Source organism: Pan troglodytes, chromosome 2 (assembly GCF_028858775.2).
Source record: "Pan troglodytes isolate AG18354 chromosome 2, NHGRI_mPanTro3-v2.0_pri, whole genome shotgun sequence".
In the NCBI taxonomy this organism is placed as follows: domain Eukaryota; kingdom Metazoa; phylum Chordata; class Mammalia; order Primates; family Hominidae; genus Pan; species Pan troglodytes.
Window position 1 is genome coordinate 126,968,418 of NC_086015.1, and position 25,896 is coordinate 126,994,313.

General features: G+C 49.9%; 1 protein-coding gene and 1 long non-coding RNA gene across 9 annotated transcripts in view; one reads left to right on the top strand and one right to left on the bottom strand.

Annotated features, from left to right (window-relative positions):
- The window catches only part of MYLK (myosin light chain kinase), a 272,113-nt gene that overhangs the window by 80,202 nt on the left and 166,015 nt on the right, over positions 1-25,896 (bottom strand). For all 7 annotated transcript variants that reach the window (XM_063806189.1, XM_016941768.4, XM_016941763.4 and 4 more), the window contains 6 exons: positions 17,155-17,292; positions 16,100-16,297; positions 15,156-15,405; positions 8,872-8,943; positions 7,455-8,440; positions 164-280 (listed from right to left, as the gene is read on the bottom strand). In XM_063806189.1, the coding sequence (XP_063662259.1) occupies positions 164-280; positions 7,455-8,440; positions 8,872-8,943; positions 15,156-15,405; positions 16,100-16,297; positions 17,155-17,292 (1,761 nt within the window). The remainder of the gene's footprint in view (positions 1-163; positions 281-7,454; positions 8,441-8,871; positions 8,944-15,155; positions 15,406-16,099; positions 16,298-17,154; positions 17,293-25,896) is intronic.
- On the top strand, positions 8,941-24,810 carry LOC104005708 (uncharacterized). Of its 2 annotated transcripts, none has more exons than XR_679142.5 (3): positions 8,941-9,211; positions 11,301-11,444; positions 19,773-24,810. It is a non-coding gene; the product is annotated as an uncharacterized LOC104005708 (long non-coding RNA). The 2 variants fall into 2 exon arrangements; XR_001713583.4 differs by having other exon boundaries at positions 11,304-11,444.

Genomic DNA, 25,896 nt, shown 5'->3' on the forward strand with positions numbered 1-25,896 from the left:
TCTTTTGGCAAAAGATATTCATTCATCCAAAATGAATGCCTTTGGGTAGGGAGGGCAGTGTTGGGGGCAGTTCTGTCTGACAGGCAAGGTATGGTAAGGAAGGGAGGGGCTGAGAAATGGGACCCCTGTGTATGGGTGGCGGCAATGGGTGGGCACGACCTACCATCCACGGTGACTTGGCAGGAGCACTCCGCCTGGCCAGCGTCATTCTTGGCTACACACTTGTATAAGCCTCTGTCCTCAGGCAGTGCCTTCTCGATGGAGACGGAGCAGAGTGAGCCTGGGGAGGAAGAATTGTTGAGTGAACCAGGTGTGGTCGTAGTACCTGCCCTGGCATCTGGAGCACAGCAGGTGAGTGTTACTCACACGGGCAGCCTCTGGGAGCCCAGAAGCCAGAGGCCTTGTGGGAACCAATCCCCCACTCCTCACCAAAGCCAGGGAACTTTCTGCTTATAACCCATGTCCAAAATAACTGATCCCTAAATACGTTCCTTCCTGATACCTCCTCCCCCACTCCAAAGAGTCCTCTTGTGGGGACATAATAGAAAGCTGCAAAAGAAGGGAGAGAAATAGCCTCTGCCTTTGGAGACCATCCAATACAACAGAAGGAGATGCACACAGGCCCAGCTCCCTGGACGTCACCAAGAGAGAAAAGGAGTCCGACACAGGGTTACAGACCTGTGTTAGGAACAGTGACAGGTCTGAGGTCCCACTTTGTTTACAGCAGTGATGCTGTGACTGCATTCTGGAAAAAGGAGCTTTGAAGCTTTGAGCAAAGAAGTGGGTGGAGGAGGCTAGGAGCCCTTGTCCAGGAGGGGCACCGGCCTGTGGGAAGATCTGTTGGGAGGTGGTGGCTACAGCCAGGGCCCCAGGAGCTGACTTTTTAGGAAAGATGTCTGAGCTGGAGAACCATGGCCAATGAGGGGGACTGGGCCTGCAGAGGGGCCCTCTGGGGCTGCCTCCCTTCAGAGTTGGGTCTTCTGGTTGCCCCAGAGAGAAGTGGGGATGGCCTTCCTTCTCCATGGACTCTCCCCTGGGCCTGCCTTCACTCCCAGCACCATCTTCTGGCCTGGTTTGGGGAAGGAGGTGTCAGCTAGGCACACACAGGAATCTAGGGTCTCGTCCTGGCCCCTGCCAGCTCTCTCATCCCAGAACTGGTTACTTCTCCTCTGGGCCACCCCTTGGGGAGGTTCCCTCAGGGTGTGGAAAGAGGCCTGCTGGGCCAGGCAGAAGGGCAGCAGTTCCTTATTCTTGCTTTCAGATGCACAAACAAGTAAATAGCAGGGCATCCTGCTCAAAGCTGCCCCTGTTGTCAGGGCAGCAACCGTCACACAGGAGGACAGAGCCAGGGCCACATGCACTTTGCTGCCTGGAGCTCCCATCTCATGTCCCACAAGCCACTGGCATTGGGAGGGAAGAGCTGGGTGCATTCTGAGTGGACACCAACTACTGTCCCTGCCCCCCATTACACAAATGCACAGCCTTGACCAGCAAATACAAGGAGATTAGAAAGAGTAAGGATGATATCAGTTCTGCCCAGAAAACCTCACTAAGGCTGGAAGAGGAAGGAAGGGTGTAATATTCCCCTTTACTCCTTGCCACCAGGGTACTGTTTTAAACAGAGAAACCTTCATCCTATAAACCACCTGGGGCAAGAGGGCTGATCTGCACCCCGCTCCCCACTTCCTATACCCTTATACAGACCCCAAACCTCGGGAAGGCTTCACTCTGTTCTCTTCCCTTTGTAGTTAGGAGTCAGAATTTGTAGAAACTGTAACGGAGAGGATTTAGGCTGGAGTTTTAGGAAGTCTGTCATAAGAGTAAGAATTGTGAGGCACAGGAGTGGGGAATGAGGATAACCATGTCCTGGAGAGAGAACTTTCCATTCATCTGGGTGGGCGGGAGGATGCCAAGATGACCTCTAGCCCCAACTAGAGGGGCTCAGAGGCTTAGCAGAGACCAATCCCATCTGGAAATTTTCCCTCAAGTCAGGGTGGGGCTAAGGCTTTGGGAACAGATACCCCACCCCCAACGCACATCCTGTTCAAATCCTTGATTTTCTTTCAGTTTCAGTCCCTCAGCTGCCTTGAGTCTTAAGTCAAAATGATACAAGCTGCAAAGACAGTACACAGAGAGTAGAGGGGCATGTGGACCCAGCCCCTGCCTCCTCTCCCAGGGCAAGGCATGGGGCAGGCAGCTTTTCCAACCTGCCCAGAGCCTGGACCCCTGGCCATGTGCATGGGCTTGGGGAGGCCCCCCTAGCAGGCTTGCAGGCTTGGCTACCCCAGATGAAGAATCTGGTATTTCCTGTGGGACAGTTCATTCTTGACCTCCAGAAGAAAAGCTGTTTCCCAGAGGTTTTTTTTTGAGAAGCCTCAGCCTGGTGGGGAATTCTGAGAGGGAGATGAGGGGGATGGGAGAGGTCAGCATCACTGCAGAGCTCCGCCTGGGAGAGCCCCTCAGGGCTGTGGTGGAGTAAGCGCTCCTGGGTCTGAAGCTCCCCCAGCTCTCTCCTTTTCTGAGTTGGGGGCAGAGGGGAGGAAGGGGATGTGGATGGAGGGAGGGAGCTTCCTGGAGGCTCTGCTATAGGGCTGCCTCAGTCAGCCTACCCAGCCCACCTGGCAAGCCCAGACAGTAAGACTCATCTCCAGGTCACCCCTGCAGGCATGGTGTCCTCCTTGTTCCCCCTAATCCCCCAGGCCTAGGCGGACCTCTTCTGTGCTCCCAACTCTGAGCTCACCCATGTCAAAGCACAGCTCACAAGGCCATTGCTGACCTGCATGCCTGTCTCCCACACCAGCTCTCAGAGGGCAGTGACCCTGTCTAACACCACTGTTTTTCCTAAGCCTGGAATGCAGTCACGGTAAAACATATTTGTCATTCTGAGAAGGATGAAGGCATATTTCTGTAGCAGGTGATCTGGTAGGATCTATGTAAGAAAAGGTCACAAACAGTTAAATATAACTTACTATTGAAAAAGATAATATATAGTTTCTGAAAAAAGAAAATTCAGAGTTCTTCGAGTGGATTATGCACACAACAAAGGGCGTTAGAATAATGCCTTGCTCATAGTAGATGCTACATAAATCCATTTTTCGTAGGATGAACTTACATGGGTTTTTAAAAAGCCTTTGCAAAATTCTACCCTGAAGGCAATTAAAAATGAATTACCTATTCACAACAGCAACAAAAATGAATCCTCATTGTTAGAATCGGAAAAGTGTCTTGCCAGGAGGAGGAGCCTGGCCTGGAGACAGGAAGCAAAGCATAAAGATAAAGCTCTTCTCAGGCCACCACAGAGCTCCCCTCAGCTCACGGGACCATTGGCCTCCCACCCCTCAGCAGAGGCAGGTCCCGGAAGGGCTAGGAAAAGACTTGGGGGCAGAGGGCAGGCCCAGTTGGTGGTAACTCTGAATCCCATCAGCCCTGCAGCTCTAGGGGTACAGGAAGAGGAAGGACACCTCCACGTGTCTGTGTCCTGCCACAAATCAACTAGTGGTGAACTCCAGCCCATGGCTGTCAAACCTCTTCTGCTTTCCTCAGCACGAAAGGGGGTGAACTAAATGGGGTGATGTAATCCTGTTTGGGGGGGGGTCTGTGGGCTATGAGCCCTATCTAAGCTACAGACATCAGAGAAGTCCCCTGAAACCTATAAACAGCACGTCCACTAGCAGTTGGTGCACGCAGATACACAGGTTGATGGGGAGGGGACAGTGCAAGAGTCTCTCGTGGCCAAAGGTGGGTGACAACAGGAAGGCATCCTGGAGGAAGTGAATCTTGTTTGTAGCAGAGCTGACAGGGTGGGGATCAGTGCAGTGGAGCAAAAAGGGCTCCAAGTCAGGAAGCCGGGGGCAGGGCCAGTGCTGAGCTGAGTGTGAAGGATGTAGGACTGGAGGCCAGCAGAGCCATTCCCTCACCTTCCCCTAGAAGCCTCCTCCAACCACGGGCTTCCTTATTCCCACTGACACGACCACTGAGACCCCAGCCACTCAGGCACCCACACTTAGTGGTCTTCCATTCCTTCATCTTCTTTACCTACCCCCATCCCCATCCTGCCCTTCCAAGCCAGGCAACAGGTGCCATTACTTCTATCCTTGCTTCTCGAACTGGTCATTCCCTGACTGTGGTTGTGGCTACTACGCTAGTCTAGGCCTCACCATCTTCCTCCCGACCTCTTCAGTAGGCTCTGTTATTTGTCTTTTGGGCACAGAGTCCACCAAAACCCCTAAACTGAGCTTCATGTACAGTGCTCCTCATCCCAAAATCTTGCATGATTCCCTACTGCCTTTAGACTGGAATTCCTTGGCAGAATATAGGATGAAACTGGGGCCATGTCATCCTCTCCAGCCCAGAACAAGCTGTTAGCAGGATGCCTCTGCTGCTGCGGGGCCCCCGCCTGGAAGCCCGTCCCCTCTGGCCTGTCTTTGGGGCTTAGATCAAAGTCCAGCACTCAGCTCCCTCTCTTCCCACTTCCAGCAGCTCCTCCCGACACACTCATAGCACTTGTCAGCACTTGGCTGTAACAATTTTATCACTGTGAGTGTGTCTTCTCTTTCCACATCTATTGAGAAAAGACTCCCTCCACCTCTCAGAATGCCCTACTGCCTGAGGAGGGACCTGCTTAAATGGTGACTGATAGATGAAGCCTTAAGATAAGTTTTTTCCTTAACAAAACACTGGGCTCTTGAAGTCTTGGCGAGTGAAGGGACAGAAGGTGGGGCCGATTTTTTGAGACAATGCACTCTCCTGTATTGAAGCAAGACAGGCCCATTGCAAGGTCTGCTTCCACCACTGCAGGGAAAATACCAGAAACGTGGCAAGGCTGGGGGCACCATCAGTGTTTCAACCTTTGGACAACTCTTAACAAAATCGAGGAGTAAATAGTCATTAGTGTTTTCTGCTGATAGACAAATTCTCAGCTGCCACCAGTACCCTGATAAAATAATAGGAATTAACTAAGAGGTCATATAGCACGGTGGTCTAGGCACGGGAACTCAGCCACCTGAGTTCAAATCCCAGCTCTGTTACCCCCAGCACCTTGCATTTGGCAAGGTACTTAACTTCTCTGTTAGGTGGACAGTACAGTCATTGTCGGGAGGATTAAATGGGTGAAAAGTGTAAGAGGCCTAAGATAGTGTCTAACACATAGTGTTCAACATATGTCAGCTATTCTTTAAACACAATTTAAAAATATTTAGAAGATGTCTTACAGTTTGATTTGGGGCTCTCTCTGGAATCCCTTTCCACCTCTCCTGGTCTCTCTCTCCCCTCCGTGTGCAGCCTTCCTTGGATCATTTCTTCTGCTGCTGCTCTGGATCTGAACTGTTCCCTCTGGAACGGTTTCCATGGGAAGGGAGGCTGGAGTGGCTAGGATCTCTAGGCTCTTTACCACTAAGGGACCAGCAGGGAAAACATACTGCAGGCACTCAGGGCACGAGAAGACAGTGGCTAATGGCTCAGAAGAGTTTCTGAGACCAGGCCTGGGGTCTGCCTTACATCGCTTAGTTGAGTGAATTGTTTGTAAGTGGCTGTTGATGGCTGTGGGTTTAAACCCCATGCAAGCCCGAGAATAGCTGCCCCCAACTGACTTAACCTCAGTTTCCCTGAGGCTGGAGCAGCCACAGACCTCCCAACGCCAAACCTGCTGAGACCCTGAAGCCCATGGGCAGCGCCAAGCCTGATGAGAACCTGAAATCCACTAGCAAAGAAGAACTCAAGAAAGATATTAAGAATGATGCAAACTGCAAGAGAGGCCATGCAGGGACCACAGATAATGAAAAGAGATCAGAGAGCCAGGGGACAGCCCCAACCTTGTCCTGAGGATGGTGGATGCCACCCTGCATCCTGCCTGGAGAGATCACCGTAGGGTGACCTGGGAAATGTTCCCAGTCAGGGTTTCCAATCAGTTTTACCAAGGACTTTCCAAGTGGGAGAGCCCCACAGGGGCGGCAGGACAGGTTGTGGCGTCTGCTCCTCTGAAGTCACCCCAGCCCAATAATCCCCCATGCCTCAGGGGAGGGGGGCTGAGCCAGCAGAGGTGGGGGATGGAGGAGACGACTTCTGGAGGACCCTGCCAATCTGAGGACATCCACATGGAAAAGTTACTGCGTCAACACATTAGCAGAAAATAACACGTTTCTCTCTGCCAGCCAGTGTCCCCTTTACTCTTTCAGCGCTGAGATTCAATATACTTAGCTGCTCCAGGTGTGCTGTCCCAGATGTAGAGGGAAGACAGACCCTTACTGGGGGCTGAGAGGGATTCTGTGATCTTCAAATGCTCCATTCTGCTTGTGAGGGGAAGGCAGGCACGATAGAAGGTGAGGGAGGGAGTGGGGAGGGTGCTGCCAGGGGCCAGGGAGGGGAGCAGCCCACAGGAAGAGCACTCTGACACCTCAGCTGACTCAGATTTGACAGGACCTGTCCACTCCGGCTTCTTCTGTGGCTGCCCTCTGCCCCTCAAGGGTGAAATGTCACTTCCTGGGAGCTTCTTTGTACCCTGCCCTGTCTGGAGCCACCAGCATCAGCTCAGGCAGGACTCTGTTCTGTGCTGGCAACCTATCCCTCCGCTGGCTGCCAGAATGGGGTGTGGAGGTCGGCCTGCCTCGGAGCTCCCACCCAGACTTGGGATTTACAAAAGCACTTCAAACCAAATTGAGGGTCCAGAGAAAATACTCCTGTGTCACCCCCATCTCTTCTCCAAGTATAAATTGGCTCCTCTGAAAACTCCAGACCCCAAAAGTCCACACAGATGGAAGGATTTGGGGCCCCCCTCCTCTCCCCACCATCCAAGAATGTGAAATACCAGCAAACAAAAGTCTCATCCAAATTAGGAAGCGAGTAGCTCTGTCTGCCCGTGAGTGTGTGCTGTAGGGGCTGTTTTGGGATTTTGGGTTTCCCGACAGATCCCTTCAAACCCACAGTGCTATCAAGACTGAAGTTATTGTTGACCCCAACTCAGAGCTCCGTGCCATCTGGTCACTGCACACCGTTCCCCAAACCTAAGATGCTTCTCTAAACAGCTCTTTACTCAGAGCTTCTCCCTGGCTCCAGCCTCTGTGTCCCCCACCTCCAAGCCTGTAGACAGAGCCCTCTCCATGCCGGAGCTTGGAATTAACTCAGGCTCAGGTCTCCTCTGGGGAGCCACAGGTGGCGGTGCCATGAGAGGGCTCTGCCAGATGGGTGCCGAGATGTGGGCATGTGCCACAAGGACCAGGATCCCAGCCCTTAGCCCCAGCCTTGGTGCATGTACCCAAGGCCCCTGAGCCGGGACCTATCCTTGAGTTAGCAGGAAACAGGGACGTGGCCCTCCTACCCAGCAGGCCCTTCTACCTGCTAAACCAGGTTAGCAGCCTACTTATGGGCTGCTAACAGGGGTCAGCGAGACCAACGCTCCATGAGCTAGGAGTGGCCCTGGTACAGAGGCCCCTTCTTCCCCAACCCCCATGCTCATTTACCTTCCTGGGAGAGGATGATGAACTTGGTGGTCTTGAGGGTCTTTCCATTCAGCGTCCAGGTGATGGTGGCTGGGGGGTCAGAAGACACCTGGCACTGGAGCAGCAGCTTCTTGCCCTCTGCCACATGAACATCTTGCAGCTTCTGCTTGAAGGCTGGGGCTGTCCCCTGGCTCTCTGATCTCTTTTCATTATCTGTGGTCCCTGCATGGCCTCTCTTGCAGTTCACATCATTCTTAACGTCTTTCTTGAGTTCTTCTTTGCTAGCGGATTTCAGGTTCTCATCAGGCTTGGCATTGCCCATGGGCTTCAGGGTCTCGGCAGGCTTGGCGTTGCCCATTGGCTTCAGGGTCTCAGCAGGCTTGGCGTTGCCCACGGGTTTCAAGGGCCCTGAAGGCTGTGCATTGCTCAGGGGCTTGGAACTTTCCACTGCCTTGGCATTCAGGGTCTCGGCACTGCTGCTGCCATTCTCTGCTGGTAATTTCTTCTTGCCACCCAGCACTGAGCGAAAATCCGGGGTGGCAGGTTTTGGCGGTGGCACCTTCTCAGGCACGGGGGTCTTGGAAGTCCCCTTCTTGGCCAGGACAGAGCGAAAATCGACCTGCTGGGGGCTGTGCACCTTCCTCTCTTCCTCGGACACAGTCTTTGGCTTCACTTGCCGCTGCAGGTTGGCACGGAAATCCATCTGCTCGGCTGGGATCTCCTTCAGGTCGTCTTCCGACAGGGTCTTTGTACTCACCTTCTTCCCCAGGAGGTCTCGGAAGTCCAGCTGCTCCACCTCCTGCTGGCGGATCGCCTCCTCAGTGTGCTGCCTCGTCTCCACGCGCCTCTTCAGCACCCCTCGCACGTCCTCGCCGTCTTCCTCCTGTGGCCAACCCTGCCCTCTTGCTGGCCAGCCAGGCCTCAGGGACCCATAGTGGTCACTACCACCACCATCAGCACCAACTCCTCCACCACAGAGGTCCTCGCAGCTGGCAGGCTCCCTCCCCCTGCAACCAGTGAAGGGAAAAAGGAAAGTAGCAGGAGGAAAAGGGGCTGGGTAAGAAAGAAACGTCAGGGGAGAGCAAATCCCTGAGGGTGGGAGGGTAGAGGGGAGCGGGAGGGGATGGGGGAGGCCGGCCAGGCTGTGTTTATAGATGGGAACATTGGTGAGAGGCGCTCGCTTGCTTAGTTGGTTTATTACATCGGTAATGACTTCAGTAGCCTTATAAGGGTGTGTGCAAAAAAAAAAAAAAAAAAATCACCCCCTCCTTCCCCTGCTCTCCCTCCCTCATTCCCCTTCCAGGCTCTCCCTTCTGGCTTTGGCAGCCTCAGCTGCAGGACACAAACAATCTAGGGCTGCTGGGCTGGAGCTGCCGGGGCCAGGAGGAAGGTGGGGATGGGGGCATGGCCTGGAGGGGCAGCTCCTGGGGGCACTCACCGTGGAAGGGCTCTGGCAGAGCTGTTCTGTAGCATCAGTGACACCTGGCAACTGCATTCGCCAACCCGGTTCCTGAAGAATTCCAAAGATCAATAAAGATCAAGAGGCCCTCTGGGCAAAGGGCCTGTTCAGTGTGGACTTGATCACAGGCTGCTGGCCAGCGGGGAAGATGGAAGTCGCCGGCTTGACTGTGACATTCACCCCAGCCTTAGATTTAGGGCAGGACCCTCTCACTCTGTGGTCACCCTTTATTTTCTCAGCTCTTATTTAAAAAGAAGAAGAAAAAAAGAATGTCTGGACAACAGCTAAGGCAGGCATCCAGAAGTAGGAACACTTTTCTGTAAGTATATAATATAATCATTCAATCAATCACTCACTCACTCAACCAATAAAAGGGGAAGGAGAAAGGCTAACCCTGCCGGGAACTGTGATGTAGCAGCTTGGTCTAGACAGATAGGCCCTGGTGGTGGGCCTGCCCAGTGACCTTGACTCTGACTCCATGATCCCTTAACACAGAAGTAGTTCCTTTCCCTCTCTTGCTCGGGAACGGAAGCACCCTTAACCCCCACTCATTGATAATGCTCTCAGATCAGAACTTTTTGTGTTAAAAACCCAACAAGTGTTTTCCTACATGAGTGGCCCTTTCTCTTCTTCCTTCAGGTGGGGAGGGCTCTGGATTCTTCGTGTCCATAAACCTGGTCAGTCTCCTGCTGGTGCACAGAGGCTCAGGCCCTCTGCTCAGGGGAGGGGCTGTACCCTGTCTGGCTACAGTGCAGTGGATTTGCAGCAGATTGTCCCTCCAACCCCATAAGGCTGCCACCTGCTGGCATTTCTGAGCTCTGACCAGACAAGAAGGTTCTGCTCAGGCTAGGGGAAGGGGTGGGGGCAGGTCTGCGAGCCAGAGGTGACTAGTGATGGTTATAACAACTGCATTTCATACAGCACCCTCCAGCTTTCATGACACCCACACGCAGTTCTTTCTTGATATCCACAGCATGCCAGAGAGGTATAGGGTACTGCCATGCCCAATTTAAAGATAAGGAAAGGGGGCTCTGGGGTGGGACCCTCAGGGTCTCTGACAACAGTGGTCCCACTCATACCCCTGGATGTGGCCATCTCACTAGCACTCAGACCCAATAGCAGATGTGCCAAGCTCTGTGACAGATTCTTTACATGAGCCATCTCATTTAATCTTAGAACAGCTCTGTGAGATTAGAGTCACCACTGTTTTTATAAGGTAAGAAATATGAGGCTTATAAAGGTAAAGTAGTCCAGGCGCAGTGGTTCATGCCTGTAATCCCAGCACTTTGGGAGGCTGAAGTGGGAGGATTGCTTGAGCTCGCAAGTTTGACACCAGCTTGGGCAACATAGCAAGACCTTACCTCTATTAAAAAATAATAATACTAAAGGTCAAGGTTAAGTAATTTGCCTAAACACACAGAGCTTGCTAGTGGAGGGAGGGGTTGGGACCTGTGACCCTATGACCTTTGCACTCTACCCTACTGTGCTTATCAGTACAAATCTGGTCTGGGACATGTGTGTGTTCATGCACATATGTAGATATCAACCATACACATGATGCACACATATACTGGTCTAGCTGGCAGGCACCTGCACCTGGAGGTCTGTGTTTGGGAATATGTGCACATATGAGTTACATCCACCTGGACAGGCATCTGAGCATGCGTTCTTGTGTATTCTGCTGGCGTGTGTGGGTCTCCACCTCACTCTGCCTGGCCTCCCTCCCAGTGGACAGACACTGGTAGCCCACGGCCTGGCCCAGGATTCTCAGGGGCTCTGGGGCGCTGCTCACCCTTGGGTGCTGGCACCCATTTGAAGCAAGGAGAAGCCAATCGTTGCTATCCTCCAGCCCTCCTCCCGCCTGCTGGGCTCCTCTCCTTTGTCCTTCTCTCCAGTGCCCTCGTGCTGTCCCAGGCTGTGCTGGTGCAGGTGCCTTCCTGACTGCCTTAGCTCTTTCACTCCTCTCTCCTCCCTGGCCATGTATCCCATAGCCTGTCCCCTCCCAGCCACCCTCCTCAATGCTCAGACTGTCAGAGGGCACAGATTCAAGGTGCAGGGAGTCTCAAGTCTGGAGAATTTTGAGTTCAGGTTGTTCCTTTGCTCAACAAACAGCAATTAGAAACCTCATGGGTGCCAGGCCCTGGGAGAACGAAGAGGTCCTCAGCATGCCCCGAGTTCTCAACACTTAAAAAGGCTTATGGACTTTGGGTGAGCTTGTAGAATAACTGTGTGAGGTCACCCTGCTTCTGCCAGGCGGCTGGCCAGTGTCAGGCCACTCTTTTCCTACCTTTAAGCACAGCCTTGTGGTGCCTGGGTTGACGTGGAGCAGGAAGATGAGATGCCCAAGGGCTGTGTTTGCCTGGCAGCCCTTTCAGCATCTCCTCAGCAGAGTTTCCTCCTGTCACCAGTAGAACACAGCCCAGATGCAAACATCAGGAGCAGACACTGCCCAGATGGCGGCTTTACCCCAGCTGGACTCCTCTGAGGCTTTGGTGGTGGACAGCCCTGTGCCCCAAGCTGGAGTAAGCCGATTCTCCCCATGGGGGAAGCAGGTAAGGGCTTCTGTCACTTTCCATGACCTGTGCTCAAGGTGGGGAGCACAGACTCAGACAAGCCTCTCAAGGGCTCCTGTCCAATCCAGCCCTAGGCCTTACCCTGTGGCACCCAGCAGCCTAAGGGGTCAGAGGAAGGTGGAGGACTTGGGATACGAAGGCTGACGCATTAAGTGGATCACCTGGTGGCAGGGCAATAGCAGTAACTATTCCTACAGCCATACCCTTAAATCTCTGCTGGGCCTTTAAAGCAAACCATGGGTTCATTTGCAGCCTATAAAGTTCATAGTGGCCTCCTGCCTGGGACCCACATGTCAGATCACCTAAGCTGCTGGAACAGGGTCTTGGGGCCATCTTTGACATCTGCACATAACCAGTTACAAAATCAGGGCTGGGGCTGAAGATGAGGCCCCATCCCAGGAGCTGCCACAGAGCATATGGGGCTATCATCCTATCAACTGAACCTTTCACAAAGAGTCCTTTTGCCTTGGCTTACTAAGCTCTGAATAAGAGTTCCACTCTGGTTACAAAGCCTTGGATCCTGTCCCACCCTGAATCATCTACCTCTTGGATGGGTTCTATACGGAAAAATTACTTTAAAGAACTAATTTCGGACATTTGAAAATATGTCCACAAGGCCGGGCGCGGTGGCTCACACCTGTAATCCCAGCACTTTGGGAGGCTGAGGTGGGCGGATCATGAGGTCAGGAGATTGAGACCATCCTGGCTAACACAGTGAAACCCCGTCTCTACTAAAAATACAAAAAAAAAAAAAAAAAATTAGCCGGACGTGGTGGTAGGCACCTGTAGTCCCAGCTACTCAGGAAGCTGAGGCAGGAGAATGGCGCAAACCCGGGAGGTGGAGCTTGCAGTGAGCCAAGATCGTGCCACTGCACTCCAGCCTGGGCGACAGAGTGAGATTCTGTCAAAAAATAAAAAATAAATAAGAAAGAACTAATTTCTTGGCAAGTGTCAAGTGTTTCAAGTATTCCAGCTGGAATTTTGAGCTGACTTTTTGTCATTTCCCCTTTTGGTACAGTAGACAAGAGCTAGGAAGGGAAGAGAGGCAGAAACTACCCACCCATACCTGCCTCACAATCCTAGCACGGACAGGCAGGATCTGCCCACCCCTCTACCCCCTGCACACCAGACCCCCGGCTTCCTCTCAGCCATCCAGTCATTCCCCTCGAAAGGCACCCTGCTCTACGTCTAGGTTGCTGGAGGAGTGAGGTCTCTGGCAGGCCTGCCACGTACCCTCAGGAAACTCTCCACTGACTTGCTTCTTCTCAGGTGGGGAAAAAGCCAAGGCCAGGGCAGTGGCCTCCGAAAGGAATGAAGAGGCTGGACTTTGGGGAAGAAAAAGAGGCAAAGGCTGCAGGCTGGAGGCTCCAGTGTGGTTTCCCAGGTCCTTCCAGTTCCCTGTGCACTTGGGAGAAACTCCCCAAGCAGAGCCATAAGGAATGGAAGAGCATCTGATTTAAGTCAAAAGATGAGGGCTTGAACTTGGGCTCTGTTACTTGCCTTTGGATGGCCACAAGCAAGTCCACGACCCTGAGACCTCAGTGTCCCCCGTTATTAAATGACGATGAGGCTGGATAACTTCTGAAGCCCCTTCCTGCTGGGACAGTCTAAATTTTATGACTGTCCCCAGCTGGCCCCAGACAGTCTGCCTGCCGACCTCCTGGTGCACGCCTCCTCTCTGGCCTGGCAAACTTCCCACAGCCCTTTGCTTGGCTCTGCCCCCACCCCACCCTTTCTTGCTCGGCCTACTCAACAGCTAAGCCTTATCACATTTGCCAAGACTCAGCCTTCCTTTTCCATCAAAATCCCCAAACAAGCTCATCTCCTCTAGGATGTCTGGCTTGAGTAATGTAAGTATTATCTCAAAGTGCTACTCCTTCTATACTGACGAGATCATCAGCAGGTATTTTTACACATCATCAGTTTCCATTCTTTGTACTGACCTAGGGGGTAAGAGTGTACCTTCTCCCCATTTTGGAGGCAGAGTGGCCTTCCTGGTAATAACTAGTTCAAGCATAATGCAAAGGCAGTTGATGCATTCTGAGTGTACCGCTAATAATAGTAGGGTGACCAGCAGCTCACAAGCATCCCATCACTTGACCGCAACAGACATGTCATTGAGCTCAGCTGAGATTAGCCTTGCCTAAATCAGCAGAACTTTATAGGAGACCCAAAGACTCCTAAGAAATAATGAAACTGCTTTAAAAATAAACGAGCTATTTTAATAGTTATTAAGTATTGGGGTGGTTCGTTATGCAGCAAAAGATAACTGATTCAGGTATAAAGCACATGGTCACAAAGGACCTAAGGGGATGGGGTATATATTGGGTTTTGCAGTAGCCTTGGCATTTAGCTCTAGAGCTTATTTGTAGCTCAGAGCTGTGAACATGATGGGCTCAGCATGGGGAGATGATAAAGTACAGGCGAGAAAGCCCCTTGCAAAGTGGTCAGGCACCCGGGCCAGGACAGGTCTAACCATCCTCAGGATGTGGCACGACCTCCTATTTGCAGGTTAGGTGCAAACAAATGCTCTTCTTCGATGCTTACGCCAACCCCAGGACCCCCAGAAGGCATTCTGTCTCCATCAATCCAGGGCTGGCATAGGATTTTAAGAGACAGGGCATTTTCAAGGTAAAAGAGCATTTCTGAATCACATTCATCTAATAAATAGCTACCCAATGTCGACTATGGGCTCTCCACTGTTTCGGGCCTGGAAATGTAGCAGTGTGCCTCATGGAAATGTAGCAGTGTGCCTCATGGAGCTGACCTTCCCATGTAACCTAGCAAGCCCTTGAAAAGGAGAGAAAAAAGTAATGGGGAAATGTAACCTCCCTGTGGTAGTTTTAAAATGTCTGCAAATTCTTCTCTCCAAGAGGTGGAACTGAATTTACCTCCCCTTGAGTATGGGCTGTACTTAGTGACTCACTTCTAACAAAGTCGGAAGTGATGGCGTGTGGCTTCCAAGGGTAGGTCTTAAAAGACAAGCTCTGACCTGGGCTCCCTCTTCGATCACTAGCTCTGGGGAAGCCAGCTGCCATGCTAAAAAAGACACTCAAGCAGCCCCACGGAGAGGTCCACAAGGCAAGGAGCTGAGTCCTCCCACCAACAGCCAGTGAGGAGCCGAGGCCTCCCACCTACAACCAGTGAGGAGCTGAGGCCTCCTGCCACAGTCACGGGAGTGAGCCTTGGAAGCAGATCCTCCAGTGTCAGTCAGGCCTTCAGAAACTGCAGCCCCTGCTGACATCTTGACTGAAACTTCAAAATCATCCAGCTAAGCTGCTTCCAAATTCCCAGCTGGGAGATGATAAATGTTTCAAGCTGCTAAGTTTCAGGGTAATTTGTTACACAGCAACAGATAACAAATGCATTCCCCCTATCCCCCTGCTTTTCCAACTTTGATCCATTCCTCCTTCCTTCATACTCACCATACACCACATAATGGGGGAACAAGGATGTAACAAGACAGGATTCTGGGGAACTGAGCTCAAAAGGGAAAGTTCTAATGAACATTTGCTATACTGAAGTGGAAGAAGCAAAAGCTTGTGAGCAGCACTGAGCCCGCACTTGCTTTACCTGGAAGTCCAAGCCCCACATCAGTTTGTGCTTCTTCTGGCTGCCCAGACCCAGGTTAGGGGAGCTAGGAATTTGGAGGGAAGGGTTAAGGGAGGCTGGCTGGACATGCAGACTCACTTGAGCAGGATCTCATACTGGCCGGCATGCCAGGGCTGCACCTTCTTTAGAACCAGGGTGAACACGTCCTCATTCTGAAGCACCTCGAAGTGGCCAGTGTCTTTGCAGAGGGCTTTGCCATCTCTGAGCCAGTGCACGGTAGGAAAGGGGTCACCAGCTATGGCGCAGGAGATGAGGACACTCTGGCCCAGGGAGGCTGTCACTGAGCGAGGCTTACTGATGAACCATGGCTGGGTGCCATCGTGAGGCTCTGGAAATTGGCAAAGGGCAGAGCTAAACAGGGATGTCCCTCAGCAGGCAGTGTCCACTCAATTCTCCATGGAGGTGAAGGATGGGAAGATAGCATGTCACCCAAGTAACAGATTGTCCAGAAATCACTGTGATTGGATACACAAATGCAGCACACCCTTCTCATTGCACATCCATCTCGGATACATTCTCAGAGGATAATATTAACATGACTGTATATCCAATGTAAGGGGAGGTAGCCCAGAAGGCACGGGGCACCGAGCCAGGTGCTAATGATCTGTATCCAATGCGTGTGATTAAGAGTTGTCACTCACTTTATGTGTGCTTAACTTGCCTCTCCTCTTAAATATGTTATCTAATGGCAAGGACCCTGTTAAGCCCATAACTCACCTCAAAATCTATTGCTGCCAAATTGTTAAGTGTATTACAGATTTCCCTCTTAGTACTCTATGCACCTTGGCACCAGTAACCCAGAGAGGGCAGGGACTTCAGAAAGCTGGGAAAGGCAGCCCCACTCAGTCAGAGCTTGTGATGTTGGACAGGGAGCTGGCCTCTGGGGCTGGGGTGGGACTGAGGGACGAGAGGGCCCTCAGTGGGAACAAAGTAGCCTCATGTGGTTTCCTTGCCTCCAAATCACTTTTGGAGAGGCTGCAGCAGCATCTCCTTCCCACTCGCTCTGAGTGGGTCAGCCTCACCTTGTACCGTGAGCACGGCCTGGGTGCGGACCTCTCCAGCGCTGTTCCAGGCCTCGCAGGTGTACGTGCCCGTGTCCTCCGGGAACACTTCCTGGATACAAAGGCTGTGCTGAGTTCCTCTCTGTTCAAAGTGGAAGTCCTCTGACTCTTGGATCTCATTCCCATTGTGCAGCCAGATGACTTCAGGGGGTGGATTCCCTGAACCAGGAGGAGGGGAAGGGGGATTGGTTAGGGAGGTCCTCCCCGGCCATGCGGCAACTCTGCACTGAATGCAGTGATATTGGATGAAACACTCCAACAACTCTCTATGCTTTCACTTCCCCATCAGTAAAATAGGAATTCAAATAGGATCTACCTCATGGGTTTGTTGGGAGGACCTTAAAATTTGAATAGTGCAACTGAGAACATCTTCTGAGATTTGGGAAGTTCTCACATAATTTTTTTTTTTTTTTTTTTTGAGACAGAGTCTTTGCTCTGTCGCCCAGGCTGGAGTGCAGTGGTGCGATCTCGGCTCACTGCAAGCTCCACCTCCCAGGTTCACGCCATTCTCCTGCCTCAGCCTCCCGAGTAGCTGGGACTACAGGCGCCGGCCACCACACCCAGCTAATTTTTTGTATTTTTTAGTAGAGACGGGGTTTCACCGTGTTAGCCAAGATGGTCTCGATCTCCTGACCTTGTGATCTGCTGCCTCGGCCTCACAAAGTGCTGGGATTACAGGCGTGAGCCACCGTGCCCGGCCCATAATCTGGTTTTGTACCAGTCTTCAAAACCTTCCAGCTACACTGGCCACACTATATTTTCAAATTAATCTTTCACTGCTCTAGCTCTATGGCCGTCTTCTTCCTCTGGACCATTTAATCATGAATCCAGAAAATCCTACCCAGAGAAGGCAGAAAAGAGAGGACAAGAGTCTCCATTTCTTTGGGTCCATCACCTGATGGTCCCATCTGATTTTCTGGTGGATCAAGGATCTGAGCGGGTCCTCGGAGAGCAATACCCATTGCAACCAAGACCATTTTCATGTTAATCCCCAAGAGAGAGCTTCAGAGACAGACCTGACACTTGGACAGTCATAGTGACCTGGCTTCCATCCATGACTTTGAGATCAGAGAGGCCCTGCAGGAAGATGGGTGCAGTGGGCTTGCTGGGAGCCACAGGCAGAAGGTACTCGCTCTTCCTGCTACTCTTCTTTTCTGTGTGGTAGAAAACAGAATGTGGGGTGAACATTCATGCATTCATTCAACAAACACAGACTAAATGACCACTTGGTACATGACTGTGTTGATGCTCAGTTCCCACCAGAAACTGGCAGCTAACAGATAAAGAGTGTTTGGAGTTTCTAGAGATCATTAGGAACAAGATGCCTCCCATTTCTCTGCTTGGCAATGACGATGTTCTTGCCTGATAGCCAGGAATGAACAATGAGTTCTTATAAGTTTGTGAGTTTTAAAAAATATTTTATTTATTTTTCAGATAAATGATACACTCACATGGCACAAAATTCAAAAGGTACCAAACAGTATGGCAAGTCTCCCTCCCACCCCATCCCCCAGCCACCAGTGATCTCTCCTCAGAGGCAACGAGTTTTCAGTTTCTTGTTCATCTTGCCAGAAATGATCTACGTGTGTAACATATAAAAGCAAACAGGCATTTATTTTCTTCTTAAAAAAGTAAATGAAAGCACGTTACACAAAATGCTTGGCATCTCTTTAACAATACATCTTGGTGTCTCTCATAAGACAGAACTGAAGAGCTTCTTTGTCATTTTCGATAATTATATGGTGCTCCATTCCCATCCTAGGAGGTTTTAAGCACCTCACAAAAGCCAAAGACACTACACTCATTAGAATGGCTAAAAATAAAAAGACATCACATCCCAGGAATTGGTCTTGACAAGGATGTGGAAAAACTTGCAACTCTCATACATGGCAGGTGGTACAGAACCTTCTGAAAACATTTTGGCAGTTTCTTAAAAAGTTAAACATATACTTCCCTTAGGATCTAGTCATGCTACTCCTGGGTATGTCCCTGAGAGAAACGCAAGCACATATCCATACAAAGTCTTGTACACAAACATTCAGAGCAGCTTCATTCACAATAGCTGCAAACTAGAAATGACCCAAATGTCCATTAACAGGTGAGTAAAACAAATTGTGATATATCCACACAATGGAATATTACTCAGCAACACAAAAGAATGAACTACTGAGGGTACCGCAACAGGGATGAATCTCACAATAATTATGTTGAATGAAAGACACCAAGCTGTAGTCCCAGCTACTTGGGAGGCTGAGGTGGGAGGATCACTTGAGCCTGGGAGGTTGAGGCTGCAGTAAGCCATGATCACACCACTGCACTCCAGCCTGGGAGACAGAGCAAGATTCTGTCTCAAAAAAAAAAAAAAAAAAAAAAAAAAAAGGAAGATGCCAAAGAGAGAGTGCATGTTGGATGACTCCATTTATATAAAATTCTAGAAAATGCAAAGTCCAGTGACAGAAAGCAGGTCAGTAGTGGTGTGGGGCAGGGGACGGGGGGTTGGATTATAAAGGGGCATGAGGAAACATTTGGGGACAATGAGAATTTCACTTTTAAAAATCATGGCAAAGGTTTCATGTGTGTGCATATGTCAAAACTTATCAAACTGAACACCTTAAGTCTCCATAGTTTATTGTACATCAATAATACCTCAATAAAAACTGGGAGAAAAAATCAATTTCTCTGAGACAGGGAGTGTGTCGGCAAGTCAAGGAGGAGGGTGAGAGGCCTGGCGCCTCACTCACATTCAGTTTCTTGTGGAGGTGGGTGAACAGCCTTTCCTCATGCTTGGAATCCCTGCCTCACAGGAGCTGAAGGGGAGGGGACTGCAGAGTGGCTGGCCCTGCCATCCACGTCTCACAGGGAACAATCCTGGTGCAGGACAAGCCATGGCTGCCCAGCCTCTGGTCTCTCCCTTGGTTCTGTGAGCCAGGCAGCTTGACTTTCAGTAATGCCATTTTAGCAATTTTTGTTTTTGTTTTTGGCAGGTGCAACTGTTGAGAAAGGGAGGGTTAGGATATCTCTAACTTAAACCCTAAGTTTCTGGGGAAAGGGCCGCAGGCATTTTGGGTTCTTATCAACACAGGACCACAAATACTAGACCTTCTTCAGGAAGTGGAGCCATGGGGAGGTTTCCAGGGTATGTAATGTATCTGGGCAGGTGTCACCTCCAAAGTTGCCACCGAATTTTTATCCACTGCCACTGAAAATGAAAGCAGGCCTACTGTAGAACTCTCCTAGCCCAGCCTCTGGGAACCTGGATGGGGAGAGGCTGGGAAGGTCCAGGAGGCTGGAGGAAAACTTCCCCCAAAGCAGGTGCAGTTGAAGGGCATGGAGCCTGAGTGTGAGAGCAGGTAACCCCCTACGGTCCCCTTGGAAGATGGGGCTCTCAGGCCCCTGCTGCTCTCTGGTGCTGCTGACTCAGCACCGCAGCCTTTGATGGAGGGCCGCCAGGGGCCTTGGCAGAAGCTCTGGGAGTGGGCTTGGGGGCACAGGATTGGAAATGCATTGATCTATCTCGTTTCTCTCACTAGGCTGCAGCAGTCAGGAGAGCTGGCTGCCTCGGGAGAGTTGAGGAATTTCCTGTCTTGCACAGACTGAGAAGGCTCAAGGACAAAATGTTTTTGTCTTTCCATAGCACTCCCTGTTCCTGCCTCTCTGCAATCTCAGCGAGTCCCCAGCCTTACAGAGCTTCATGCAGATGGGCTCAAATTCCTAGATGCTACGGGAACGTCACCAACTCCAGCGCACTCCCCTTTAAGCCTGTGGCAGTCTCCTCTTCAACCCCACCTTCTCTGGGTTCTTCCCCCAGCCCCTGTTTCCTGGGGGTTTGGCAAAGCCAAGTCACCCTGTGGGTCTCAGCCATTGGGGACTAAAAGCCTATCTGCCTCTCCCTCCCCTGGGAGCTCAGAAGTATGCATGAAAGGGTGGCCTGGGAGCTGCCTCCCACCTGGCAGCTCACTGGTTCCACCTGCAGCTGTGGAGGGGATCCTGGCCTCAGGCAAGTCTGCCTCCGTCTGAAGCCCCACTTCCTCATCGGTCTCTAGGGGGAGTCGTGGTATCATCACAGGACTTTGGGTAGTTTTAAAGAGATAATAGGTAAAAATACTTTGTACAACCGTTCATTATCAATGAGAACATTTGTATGAGCCTAGCATGAGAACTGACTCACATCTATCCACTTGGGCTCAATTACTCAATGGGTTTATCAGCAGTCAAAGAACCAATGGAGTCTGGGCTTCACCCAAGGATTATGGACTCATTTTTATAGGACCTGAGGCAAATACTATTAGGAATACAAATGCGTTGCTTAAAAATATCATGGGATATATCTCAAAGTAAATTGAGGACAAGCTTTCATTGCACCCCCTCCAGGAGATGAGTGAGTGAACTTGGGGGAAACCGGCCGATCGGCAGACATTTAGTTCGGTGTCACTCATTGCCCCCGGTCCTGTGTTTTGTTCCCCAAAGCCCTACAGCAAGAAAGAAGGGAAGATGGAAATGATTGGGAGTGAATGTTCAGAACGAGCCTGTTCTCAGACCGGCAAGGTGGGACCCAGTCCCAACTCACCATTCCACTGTACTGGTGTAGAGACCAGGAGAGACTTAACTAACGGGAAGTGACTTGGCTAACATCATGGGGCCAGTGTGGGCAGACTCAGAGCTCATGCCCAGGCCTTCTGATGACAAGGCCGGGATGTTACGTAGGCGTCCCTTCAAAGGGAACCAGTATCCTCCAACGGTGCCCATGGTGACCGCTCCAGGACAAACACACTGTCAGCTGACCCACATCCTAGATCCTTGACAACTGAGAAAAACTAAAGCAGAACAGAGACAAGCCAGGTGAAAAGAGCAACACAATGTGTGTGTGTGTGTGTGTGTGTGTGTGTGTATTGCAATTCATTCCAAAGCCAAACAAATTATTCTGGCTCATCTCTGGCCTCTAGCCTCTATCAGTTTCTGCTCACTCTTCTGTGGACTTAAGTAAAATACGAAAGGACAGATGGAAACTGGCATTCTTAACTCGTGGCCCTGGCTGTGTGATCTGAAGCAACCTTCCCAAAGCAAGCCTCGGTGTTCTCTCCTCCAAACTTATGGCAACATAATACTGAGAAGTATGATGTCTGCATCATCAGTCTAATGCATGGTAATATTGCAGGGTTTTAGATGATTAGAAAATAACATATAAAACAGCTAGAACAATACATGGCACACAAGAAGTATAAAAATCAATGTTTTCTGACTTTCCCAACCCAACTAACTCCTTTGGTTGTGGAAATTCAACCTGATAATAACTCCAATGAGAAAAACCCCCCAAACCAGAACTTTCATGTAACGATGATTCCTTATAAAGCCCAGCGCTCCAGGATTCCAAAAGATGTTCATAGCTCATTCAGTGTTACCCTCAACATCTCGGAAGTATTGGGAAGATTGTGTCTGTTTTACAGTGGAGGGAGCTGAGACTCAGAGAAAGAAGCTCGCCTGTCCTAAGGTCCTGGGGCTGCGATGCCCCATGAGGAGGGAGATGCTGCTGGTGGGGTCCTGGTCTGGGTGCTTTCCCTTGACTGTCCTGGGAGCAGAGGTAGGTCTCAATTCTGTGAGGAGCTTTCTGTCATCATTCATATTCATGTCCAGAGCTACCCATTACCCTGGGAGTCACTCCTCTCTGCTTGTCCTTGGCCTCCTTCTAGCATCATCCTGGCTTAAGGACCAGGGTCTGAGGCAAGAGGCCCCCAGTGACAAGGTTGTCTCAGAGAGCCCAAGACTTCTTCGTCTTGGGAGGACACCCACTGGCCATGGCACACAAATAGCAAGGGATGCTTTGCTGGGACCCAGTGACAGACTTGCCCAGCTCAAATGGGGCCAAACTAAATATACCCCGTGTTTCCCCACAGCTGTGCTTCCTGCTGCTCTGCTGAGACTGAGCCCAGAGAGGGCCTTCTTTCTGGAGTGCAGAAAGGGCTGAGTCTCCTTGCTTTCCTTGCCTAGGATTAAGGATCTAAAGTGCATTTATCTGTTGCTCTGTTACTTGGTATTAGCCAATTCACTCCTGGACTCAGTCATTAAACTGCCACTGTCCCATTTTGACAGAATGGAAAAGGATTGATCGGGCCATCGTCCAATGGGAAAGACAAGCACAATGACTAAGAATAAGCCCAAGCAGATTGCTGACAAGTAAAAACGATGCCATGTAGACGAAGCTGTTAATAGGACTTAAGAAAGAACAAGAATGGAGAAAGGGAAGAACAGAGAGAAGAGAAAGAAAAAGAGGCAATGTGAGGAAGAGAGGGGGGAAAAGGGAAGCAAAGGAAGGGGGAGAGAATGAGAGACAGACAGATATACGCACTCTCCCCTTTATGATTCTACTGACCCACGGAGTTTTTCCGTCCTTGCCATTTTGGCTGTTTTTGACTCATTAGAAGTTGTTTTTGAAGCCAGTTCCTAGTCATGAAACTAAACATGAAATGATCGCTCTGGTGAAGCAAAAGCATCAAACAAATGACCTATCAGGATCCAAGAGCAGCCACGCAGAAAGCCCATGGGCTGAAGCAGGTGGTGGCCTGGTGCTGCTGCTGATCAACTGGACTACTGTGGGCAGCTGACATCACCTCCTGAGCATCACTTTCTTCATCTGTAAAGTGAATTCGGAAGTGTCAAGTGGAGTTGTTGTGAGAATTAAATAAAACAAGCCAGCTTTTTTAGCCAATTAGACTTTCCTATCAAACAATTCCTTCTTAAAAACAAATTGATAGTGGTTTTACTTTAAAAACCTAATATAAATTGATACCCAACATGGCGTTTTGGAAAGCTTTTATTTAGAGGAAGAGTTAGGAGCAGTTTGCTACCTCTTGCACTAATTCTTCTTATAAAATAACCAGTAAAGCCTCTTCTTCAAACCCAGCACCAGGAGCGAGGCCTTTACCTCCTCTAGGACCTGACACTGGGAACCCACTGTTGCCTTTGTCCTGGTGGCTGGCCAGGATCTGCCATTTCCTTCTGCACTACAATAATTCTCCTGTCTTCCCTTCACAGCCCTTCCTTTTCTTTCCGTGGTTTTAGTAGGAAAAACAACTAAATTCTGAATTTCTCCTTATAAGTGTGTTTTTCTACCTGCCAACATTTGCTGGTCAACTTGCTACTTTCTGAAGCCCCAAGGTCCTGGATCCAAATTTGCATTCAACGCATGTTTGCCTTAATCTTGGATCTACCAAATATTTTCCTTAGGCTTTGAACATGAGCTGTATTCCTTAGTTATTACAATGCAAAATGCCATTCCAACAGCAATTCTGATTCACTCCAAACCCCGTTATACTACGGAAATTCAACAGATCACCAATTGAGGGGGCACCATGGAAGCACAGTGCCCCCATCTTTCTTTATTTGGAGTTCAAAATCCAGCATGGTCCAGGGATCACCACCAGCCTCCTCCTTTCCCTAAATTCCAGGATTGTTAACTCTGGAGGATTCATCAAAGGAGAGTTACATTCTCCCTGCTGACACGCCACACAGCCCCTTCCCATTTCCAGGGGGTTTGTGCAAGCTGTAAATCCCTGGGGCATCTGAATTCCCCTTAAACAAAAGTCTGTCTCCTAACCAAACAGAATCTTCTTGAACCAAACAGAACCTTCTTGAAGTCAGCAAAATGGCTACTTTGTGGCATTAAAAGGATTTTTCCTCCTATAGCCTTGTTTTCTTTTGGCCTCCCTTCCTCCCAGAACTTAAGAAGCAAATGGGAAGAGAAGTGTGCGAGGAAAAGAATGAAAGGAACAATGACGTATAATATCCCAAAAAAGATCTCTGACCAGTAATGATAGGGTTGCTAGCTGGGAAGCAAGGATCACTGAAACCACAGCCTTTTCACTGTCTTAGAAGCTATAATCACACTCTAAACATAAAGGTATGGCATCCAAACCACCCACTGTTCCCTCCCAGTGAGGGCCTGGAAGCCACACTCTCAGTTACACTGTCATCATATGGGTCACATTTTGCCACTAGGAGCTCAATGCTGCGATTCTGGATAGCATTCTTGATCTGGGTCTCCATGTAATTACGACTGACTATGGGCTGTAGAGGTGGAGAGTTATAAAGCTCTATAATGGCCCTATTAGTAAAATGAGGCTCAAATTCGATGGTATGGGCACAAACGTACACGTATATGCTCAGAAGTCTTTCTGTAACACAAAGAACCCATGTGGTACACAAACCCAATTCTGTACTGAACCTACATAAAATGAAAATACTGGCTATAAATTTTAACATGTAATTAATTGCTTGCCTTCTTAGAGTTTAAAGGCCTGTGGACAGATGTTTTGAATAAACTAAGCTTCTTAATATATATAAAAAAGGCAAGTTAAAACTGGTATTTATTCTTCTTCAATATATTTTTCTGTAGCCAATGTAAGTATTTAAGAAGTTGTCAGTGTTTTTAAGCTTGAGGAGGTCAGGATCCATACGTTATGTTAACTGGATAGATTGTATAGTGTCCAAAGTACCTGTGCATAACATGGGAAGACAAAGGAGGTGGCTCCAGGCTGCCCCGCAGAGTGCCTGGTATTAATCTGAAAACAAACTGTGCCTCTACTCATTGCCAAGCAAACGCTGACTTCACTGGTGCCTGTTGTCTTCATTAGAAGCTCTGCATCAAAACAAATACTCTAATAAATATGCTTGTTATATTTTATTATCTATTCTAGAGATCATCTTTTCATCTTTTTAACTTACCCACATTTTATGTCCTTAGATGCCTTAAACAGGCCCACTAGGCCTTCAGTTAAATAAACAAACCATTAGGCTGAGAAACTATGTCAAAATGGGCACAACTGGCAGGCTATTAATAAATCTAGGCACTTAAGAATTTTAGCCTTGATGGAGATACTCCAGGGGGAAAAAAATTTAAAATATTCTAGCCCAAGGAAGCCCCCAGCAATGACTCAGTCCAAACGCTGTGAAATATATACTGTATTTCAGATATTCCTGGGCTCTGCAGTAATTTGAATTAATCATCCTGGATCAGGACTCAACCTGGGTCAGGAGGAAAGACATTCATTGCTTGGTTAACTATTGGGGAATTTTTTTTCCCTAGCCTGTGTTGGGGAAAGAAGGAATATTTGTTGAAGGACTCTTTTTTTTTTTTTTTTTTAGACAGGGTCTTGCTCTGTCATCCAGGCTGGAGTCCAGTGGTGTGATCAGGGCTCACTGCAACAGCAGTCTCGACCTCGCAGGCTCAAGCAATCCTCCTGCCTCAGCCTCCTGAGTAGCTGGGACTAGAGGCATGGGCCACCACTCCCGGCTAATTTTTGTGTTTTTTGTGGAGACGGTGTGTCGCTGTGTTGCCCAAGGTGGTCTCGAACTCCTCGGCTCAAGAGATCCACCTGCCTTGGCCTCCCAAAGTGCTGGGATTACAGGCATGAGACACTGTGCCTAGCCCTGTTGAGGGACTCTTGAAGGTAATTTGCAGATTTCCTGCACACCCTAATGGGCACTGAGCCCCCAGAAAAGCGAGGAATTCTAGGGAATGCCTCCCTGCACTGCAGGGGAGGTTCGGCAACCTCTGTGCTCTCATCCATTCAGGGAATGCATGCTCCCATGGCAGGCCTGGCTCTACACACAGTATGACGTGATCCCTCCCTGCAGGGAGCTTACAGTGTGGAGAGGAAGATAATTAAGCAAGTAGAGTAAAATGAAAGTGAATTTTCACGGAGTAAATTGTTTTCTCCTCTCCTCCAGAGGCCTGGAATGGTGAGCCCCCGCATTCTGAACTC